We start from the raw sequence: 8,779 nt of genomic DNA, 5'->3' as shown, positions 1-8,779 counted from the left end.
TTTTAATTAAATGACAAGACCAGAGGAAGATATGGCTGACGTAGGACAGGAAAAAAGATCATTGTAGAAAATAAGTTCAAGAAACTAAGAAGCCAAGATGTTAGAAGAATCATTTACAAGGCTATATTACTAAGAATTAACACAGAGAGCAATTATAAACCAGGAACTAAAAATCATCAGAAAATGACGAAAGATGACCTCAGTAAGTAGGTGATACAATTTTTTTTTACATGAACGTCAAAGCTGAAGGTTTTTTAGAGAGGAAGGACTGGAAATGGTAATGAGGAACAATGAGAACACACGTTTTACCAGTTAGTCCAGTGGTATGATGGCTACTGGAGAAAAGAAATTAACACTGAGAAGCCTACAGAAAAACAATGTGATCAGAAAGGCAGATTTCAGTCAGAGGGTAGATGGTGAAGAGAATGCGCAGGGAAGAGGTTGACAATAAGAGGAATTTGGTTAATGATGAATAGTTCCACAGGGCATAGCAAAAAGGTTTCAAGCACTGTAAAGGAAAAAGAATAGAGACAGATATGGGCTGTGCAAAGGCTATGGAGGTTTGAGTGCGGGCTGAAGTGGGAATCTGAGACTCCTTGCAGTGACTTGTATAAACAGGAGGAAAAGGCATAATGAAATTGGTTCTGGTTGAATCAAAGCAAATAATAATGTCAGGGCTGAAAGGGTTGGAAAGAAAGGTGGAGTAGATATCTAGGAACCCCTTTTAACCCTGCAGATGGAAGTAGGGACACCTAGGAAGGGCTGATCTTACCCAAGCATAGAACATAATGAACTTATTCTTGACCCCTCCATGAGAGGGCCCATCTTACTAAGGGCACGGTCTTCCTTCACAGGCTTTGGGACTTACTCTTGACTCATATTAGTTATTTCTTAAATAAAAAGAAATACTTACTCATTATTTGCAATACACTCTGACATCTTTTATCCTATTTCTTTTTCTTTTAATACTGGCTATAACCCACTCAGTTAACTTCAAAACTCACTAATGGCTTGTGACCCATGGTTTGAAAATAAGACTCTGTAGTAGGTAATTAATCATAACTTCACAATCATCCAGGAAGCCCTGAAGTTCTGAATCTTTTTGTCAAATATATGAAAGTCCTTTTGAAATTGATCTATGTTACCTTTCAAGAGTTCACGTGCAAACAAACAAAAAAAACCACATGCATATACACACAGGAAAGTTATTTTTACCATTTTTCATCTTCCATTATTTTACTTTGAGGATTATTGATAACTGCTTGGTCTTACCACTTGATCATTATTGTCAGTTTGCCATGCCATCATCCAAAGATTTTCCACTAAACCTTCCTTCTCAAACCACATATGATATGATGAAATAAATGGATGCTTTCTTTAAGTCATTCAGTCATTCCACAAACATTTATTTGATGCCTGTTATACCAGGCATTGGATATCTAATAGTGAAAGAAACAGACATGGTCCCTCTACTTATGGTGTTGTGATGGGAAACGCTGGGATGGGAGCCTTTTATACAGAGGTCTGTTAAAGAAAGTAACATTTTAAGCTGAGACTTGAAAGATGAAAAAGAGCCACCCATGTGAAGAATTGGGTGTAAAGCATTCCAGGCAGTTAAATAGCATCTGTCAGGTAAAGTTATAGAGAGCTTGAGCCTATTAGAAAAATTAAAAAGAGGTTTCTATGGCTGCAGCTTGGAAAGAGAGGGTATGAAAGGCTGAAGATGAGGCTGTAGATGTGAATAGAGGGTAAATAATACAATACCTTTTAAACCATGGTGAGTAGCTTGAATTTTATTCAAAGTGCAATAAAAAGTTATGTTTTACCAGGAGAGTGATATAATTTGATTTATATTTTTAAAAGCTCATTCTGGCTCCTGTGTTGAGAATGCATTGGGAGAACCCAAGAAAAAAAGCTGGAAAAACAATAATGAAGCTATTCCATTGTTCCAGGCAAGATATGCTAACAGCCTGGATTAGGCAGTGCAATAAAAATACTGAAAAGTGGACATGGTTGAGATATATTTTGGAGATAGATGCTATAGGACTTACCAAAGGATTAGGTGCTTTTGAAATTTTTAAAAAATTTATTTTATTGGGGAATTCCCTGGCAGTCCAGTGGTTAGGACTCAGCTCTTTCACTGCCATGGCCCAGGTTCAATCCCTGGTCAGGGAACTAAGATCCCGCAAACTGCACAGGATGGCCAATAAATTAATAAATTAATTAATATTTATTTTATTGAAGTATAATTGATTTACAATGTTGTGTTAGTTTCTGAGGATTAGGTGTTTTTCAAATGGGAAAAGATTAATGCCCACATTTTTGGATTTAGCACTGGTGATATAGTTCTGCCATTTATAGGGGAAGACTGGTGGAGAAATGGCATGGGAAGGAAAATCAAGAGTTCCATTTTAAACATGTTAAGTTAAAGATGCCAAAAAGGTATGCAAGCATAAAAGTGAACTACCAATTTGGATATGTGAATTCATAGAAGTATAGCCTGGAAATATAAATTTGGAAGCAATCAGAAAATTAATGGCATGGAAATTTCACCTACAGAAAAGAGTATACAGAAATAAGTAACTGAAAATATTATTGATAACAAAGACTAAGTTCAAATACAGTCAGCCCTCCATATCCATGGGTTCCACACACAAGGATGGAAAGTACTCAGAAAAATTCCAAAAGTTCCAAAAAGCAAAACTTGAATTTGATGCACATCAGCAACTATTTACATAGCACTTACATTGTATTAGGTATTATAAGTAATTTAGAGATGACTTAAAGTATACAGAGGATGTGTAGGTTATATGCAAATAAAATGCCATTTTATATAAGAGACTTGAGCATCCACGGATTTTGGTATGGGATGCGGTCCTGGAACCAATCTCCTATGGTTACTGAGAGACAGCTGTATTAGAACACATAGCTTTAAGAACATTTTCAACATGATTGCCTTTCTCTTCACAAACTAACGAAAATGCCATGTAAGGCTGATTCACATCCACAGGTCTCTCAATAAATGAAGGAATAAATGATATACCTATGTAAACTAATACATTTTGGTGTTTTACTTCTGCCAAAGTTGTTGATTTACTCAGTCAAGACTTATTTTTATTTTTTAATCCACATTTCAATTAGAGCAGCCATAAAGCAGCAGGGATCAGTCAGCTATGGCCTGTGTGACAAATTCAGCCTAGTGCCTGCTTTTGGATGGCCTGTGAGTTGAGCATGGTTTTTACTTTTTTTTTTTTTTTTTTTTTTTTTGCGGTACGCAGGCCTCTCACTGCGTTGCAGAGCACAGGCTCTGGACGTGCAGGCTCAGCGGCCATGGCTCATGGGCCCAGCCGCTCCGCGGCATGTGGGATCTTCCCGGACCGGGGCACGAACCCGTGTCCCCTGCATCGGCAGGCAGACTCTCAACCACTGCGTCACCAGGAAAGCCCTACATTTTTAAATGTTTGAAAACAAATCAAAAGAAGAGTATTTCATGATATGTGAAATTATATAAAATGCAAATTTCTGTGTCCACAAATATTGATTTATTGGAACAGTCATGCTCACTCTTACACAAATGGTCTGTAATTATTTTCAAGCTATGACAGCAGAATTGAGTAGTTGCAACAGAGACTATATGGCCCAAAAAGCTTAAAACATTAACTACCTGGCTCTGTACAGAAAAAGTTTGCTGATCCCTAATATAGCACATCACTAATTTGTACCTAATTTATAAATATCTTGCCAACCTGAAATTTCTATAAATAACTTACTGAAGTACTCAGAACATCTCTACATAGCAAATGAACTCACATATAAGTATTTATAAGCATAATGTCTACCAGAAGCAATTGACAAAGAATTGAACCAAAAGATGAAGATTCTAAGTTTCTGCCTGGTACTGAAGTACCAACTCAGTAACTACTGTGAAAAGATTTGAAAATTATTTCTACCTCAAACACCTAAAACTCTGGAGTTAACTCATTTCCTTCCATCACTCCCTACTCTCTCTGTCAGAAAAAGAGTAAGTGTGTGAAATATTTTATGCCTAAGGCTGCTACTGGGTCCTTGAGAATAGCAACTACTACCTTAAAATTGCAACACTTTGTACAAATTCTTAAAATATAACTCATTCTATGCACCTGACCCTATCCAAGTAAACAAAGAAATATTCTTACCATTTAAATTTTGCGAGTTAAAAAGATTTCCTATTATCTTCCTTGTTCCATAAACACTACTGGACATAAATGTATATACTGTGTATGACTTCTTTCAGGCCAATAAGTAATTGTTCAATAAATTATTATTCTAGGCTTTCCCGCTTAAGGCGGGAAATGAGCTGCTGACCGGAGTGGTGAGCAGCCTTGCTGACCGTCAGAAGAGTGACCTAGTAGAGCCAATCTGCAAGGAAAGGAAGGGCCAAATACAGCAACTTTTTCATGGCTATAAAAGGGAGAGCTTGACATGCCCACACCACGGGACCTCTAGAAACTTTCCCGAGCCGTGTGGCTGACAAGGTCTTGGTGCTCCGGCCAGGTGTCAGGCCTGAGCCTCTGAGGTGGGAGAGCTGGGTTCAGGACACTGTATCACCAGAGACCTCCCTGACCCACGTAATATAAACCAGTGAGAGCTCTCCCAGAGATCCCACTCTCAACGATAAGACCTGGCTCCATTCAATGGCCAGAAAGCTCCAGCACTGGACACCCCATGCCATACAAGTAGCAAGACAGAAACATAACCCCACCCATTAGCAGAGAGCCTGCCTAAAAACAGTAATAAGTTCACAGACACCCAAAAACATACCACCGGACGTAGTCCTGCCCACCATAAAGACAAGACCCACCTCATCCATCAAACACAGGCACCAGTCCCCTCACCCAGGAAGCCTACACAAGTCACTGAACAAACTTACCCACTGGCAACAGGCACCAAAAACAATGGGAACTACGAACCTGCAGCCTGCGAAAAGGAGACCCCAAACACAGTCAGTTAAGCAAAATGAGAAGACAGAGAAATACGCAGTAGATGAAGGAGCAAGGTAAAAACCCACCAGTCCAAACAAATGAAGAGGAAATAGGCAGTCTACCTGAAATAGAAGTCAGAGTAATGATAGTAAAGATGATCCTAAATCTTGGAAATAGAATAGAGAAAACACAAGAAACGTTTAACATGGACCTAGAAGAACTAAAGAGCAAGCAAACAATGATGAACAACAAAATAAGTGAAATTAAAAATTCTCTAGAAGGAATCAATAGCAGAATAACTGAGGCAGAAGAACAGATAAGTGACCTGGAAGATAAAATAGTGAAAATAACTACAACAGAGCAGAATAAAGAAAAAAGAATGAAAAGAATTGAAGACGGTCTCACAGACGTCTGGTAAAACATTAAATGCACCAACATTCAAATTATAGGGGTCCTATAAAAAGGAGACAAAAAGAAAGGGGCTGAGAAAATATCTGAAGAGATTATAGTTGAAAACTTCGCTAATATGGGAAAGGAAATAGTCAATCAACTGCAGGAAGCACAGAGACTCCCACACAGGATAAATCCAAGGAGAAACACTCCAAGACATATATTAATAAAACTATCAAAAATTAAATACAAAGAAAAAATATTAAAAGCAGCAGGGGAAAAGCAACAAATAACATACAAGGCAATCCCCATAAGGTCAACAGCTGATCTTTCAGCAAAAACTCTGCAAGCCAGAAAGGAGTGGCAGGACATATTGAAAGTGATGAAAGGGAAAAACCTGCAACCAAGATTGCTCCACCCAGCAAGGATCTCATTCAGATTTGATGGAGAAATTAAAACATTTACAGACAAGCAAAAGCTAAGAGAATTCTACACCACCAAACCAGCTTTACAACGAATGCTAAAGGAACTTCTCTAGGCAGGAAACACAAGAGAAGGGAAAGACGTACAATAACAAACCCAAAACAATTAAGAAAGTGGTGACAGGAACATGCATACTGATAATTACCTTAAATGTAAATGGACTAAATGCTCCAACCAAAAGACACAGACTGGTTGAATGGATCCAAAAACAAGACCGTATATATGCTGTCTACAAGAGACCCACTTCAGACCTAGGGACACATACAGACAGAAAGTGAGGGGATAGAAAAAGATATTCCATGCAAATGCAAATCAAAAGAAAGCTGGAGTAGCAATCCTAATAACAGATAAAATAGACTTTAAAATAAAGACTCTCACAAGAGACAAATAAGAACACTACATAATGATAAAGGGCTCAAACCAAGAAAAAGATATAACAATTGTAAATACTTATGCACCCAACATAGGAGCACTTCAATACATAAGGCAAATGCTGACAGCCATAAAAGGGGAAATCAACAGTAACACAATCATAGTAGGGGACTTTAACAACCAACTTTCATCAATGAACAGATCATCCAAAATGAAAATAAATAAGGAAACACAAGCTTTAAATGATACATTAAACAAGATGTACTTAATTGATATTTATAGGACATTCCATCCAAAAACAACAGAATACACTTTCTTCTCAAGTGCTCATGGAATATTTTCCAGGATAGATCATATCTTGGGTCACAAACCAAGCCTTGGTAAATTTAAGAAAACTGAAATCATGTCAAGTATCTTTTCCAACCACAATGCTATGAGACTAGATATCAATTACAGGAAAAAAACTGTAAAATATAAACACATGGAGGCTAAACAATATGCTACTATTAGATAACCAAGAGATCACTGAAAAAATCAAAGAGGAAATCAAAAAATACCTAGAAACAAATGACAATGAAAACATGATGACCCAAAACCTATGGGATGCAGCAAAAGCAGTTCTAAGAGGGAAGTCTATAGCAATACAATCCTACCTCAAAAACAAGAAAAATGTCAAAATAAACAACCTAACCTTATACCTAAAGCAATTACACAAAGAAGAACAAAAAAACCCCCAAAGTTAGCAAAATGAAAGAAATCGTAAAGATCAGATCAGAAATAAATGAAAAAGAAATGAAGGAAACTACAGCAACGATCAATAAAACTAAGAGCTGGTTCCTTGAGAAGATATACAAAATTGATGAACCATTAGGCAGACTCATCAAGAAAAAAAGGGAAAATGACTCAAATCAATAGAATTAGAAATGAAAAAGGAGAAGAAACAACTGACACTGCAGAAATACAAAGGATCATGAGAGATTACTACAAGCAGCTGTATGCACATAAAATGGAAAACCAGGAAGAAATGGACAAATTCTTAGAAAAGCACAACCTTCCAAGACTGAACCAGGAAGAAATAGAAAATATAAACAGACCAATCAATAGCACTGAAATTGAAATTGTGATTAAAAACTTTCCAACAAACAAAAGCCCAGGACCAGATGGCTTCACAGGCGAATTCTATCAAACATTTACAAAAGAGCTAACACCTATCTTTCTCAAACTCTTCCAAAATATAGCAGAGGGAGGAACACTCCCAAACTCATTCTACAAGGCCCCTACCACCCTGATAAAAAAACCAGACAAAGATGTCACAAGAAAAGAAAACTACAGACCAATATCACTGATGAACATAGATGCAAAAATCCTCAACAAAATACTAGTAAACAGAATCGAACAGCATATTAAAAGGATCATATACCATGATCAAGTGGGGTTTATCCCAGGGATGTAAAGTATTCTTCGATATATGTAAAACAATCAGTGTGACACTCCATATTAACAAGTTGAAGGAGAAAAACCATATGATCATCTCAATAGATGCAGAAAAAGCTTTTGACAAAATTCAACACCCAGTTATGGTAAAAAACCTCCAGAAAGCAGGCATAGAGGGAACTTAGGTCAACATAATAAAGGCCATATATGACAAACCCACAGCCAACATCGTCCTCAATGGTGAAAAACTGAAACCATTTCCACTAATATCAGGAAAAAGACAAGGTTGCCCGCTCTTACCACTATTATTCAACATAGTTTTGGAAGTTTAAGCCACAGCAATCAGAGAAGATAAAAAAATAAAAGGAATCCAAATCGGAAAAGAAAAAGTAAAGCTGTCACTGTTTGCAGATGATATGATACTATACATAGAGAATCCTAATGATGCTACCAGAAACTACTAAAGCTAATCAATGAATTTGGTAAAGCAGCAGGATACAAAATTAATGCACAGAAATCCCTTGTATTCTTATACACTAATGATGAAAATTCTGAAAGAGAAATTAAGGAAACACTCCCATTTACCATTGCAATCAAAAGAATAAAATACCTAGGAATAAACCTACCTAAGGAGACAAAAGACCTGTATGCAGAAAACTATAAGACACTGATGAAAGAAATTAAAGATGATACAAGCAGATGGAGAGATATACCATGTTCTTGGATTGGAAGAATCAACAGTGTGAAAATGACTCTACTACCCAAAGCAATCTACAGATTCAATGCAATCCCTATCAAGCTACCAATGGCATTTTTCACAGAACCAGAACAAAAAATTTCACAATTTGTATGGAGACACAGAAGACCCTGAATAGCCAAAGCAATCTTGAGAAAGAAAAATGGAGCTGGAGGAATCAGGCTCCTTTCCTTCAGACCAACTACAAAGCTACAGTCATCAACATAGTATGGTACTGGCACAAAAACAGAAATACAGATCAATGGAACAGGATAGAAAGCCCAGAGATAGATAGACCCACGCACATATGGTCACCTTATCTTTGATAAAGGAGGCAAGAATATACAATGGAGAAAAGACAGCCTCTTCAATAAGTGGTGTTGGGAAAACTGGACAGCTACAT

The 8,779-nt window shown here is 37.2% G+C and overlaps 1 protein-coding gene across 1 annotated transcript in view; it reads right to left on the bottom strand.

The window, feature by feature from the left end:
• The window catches only part of FAF1 (Fas associated factor 1), a 476,898-nt gene that overhangs the window by 253,965 nt on the left and 214,154 nt on the right, over positions 1 to 8,779 (bottom strand). The window contains exons 7-9 of the mRNA XM_029230785.1: positions 6,050 to 6,063; positions 3,967 to 3,977; positions 3,303 to 3,305 (exon numbers count right to left, since the gene is read on the bottom strand). Coding sequence (XP_029086618.1) covers positions 3,303 to 3,305; positions 3,967 to 3,977; positions 6,050 to 6,063 — 28 coding nt within the window. The remainder of the gene's footprint in view (positions 1 to 3,302; positions 3,306 to 3,966; positions 3,978 to 6,049; positions 6,064 to 8,779) is intronic.

The sequence above is a fragment of the Monodon monoceros genome, unplaced genomic scaffold (assembly GCF_005190385.1).
Source record: "Monodon monoceros isolate NGI ecotype Baffin Bay Population unplaced genomic scaffold, NGI_Narwhal_1 Super_Scaffold_18, whole genome shotgun sequence".
Classification (NCBI taxonomy): Eukaryota; Metazoa; Chordata; class Mammalia; order Artiodactyla; family Monodontidae; genus Monodon; species Monodon monoceros.
This window is presented reverse-complemented; position numbering and strand designations above follow the sequence as displayed.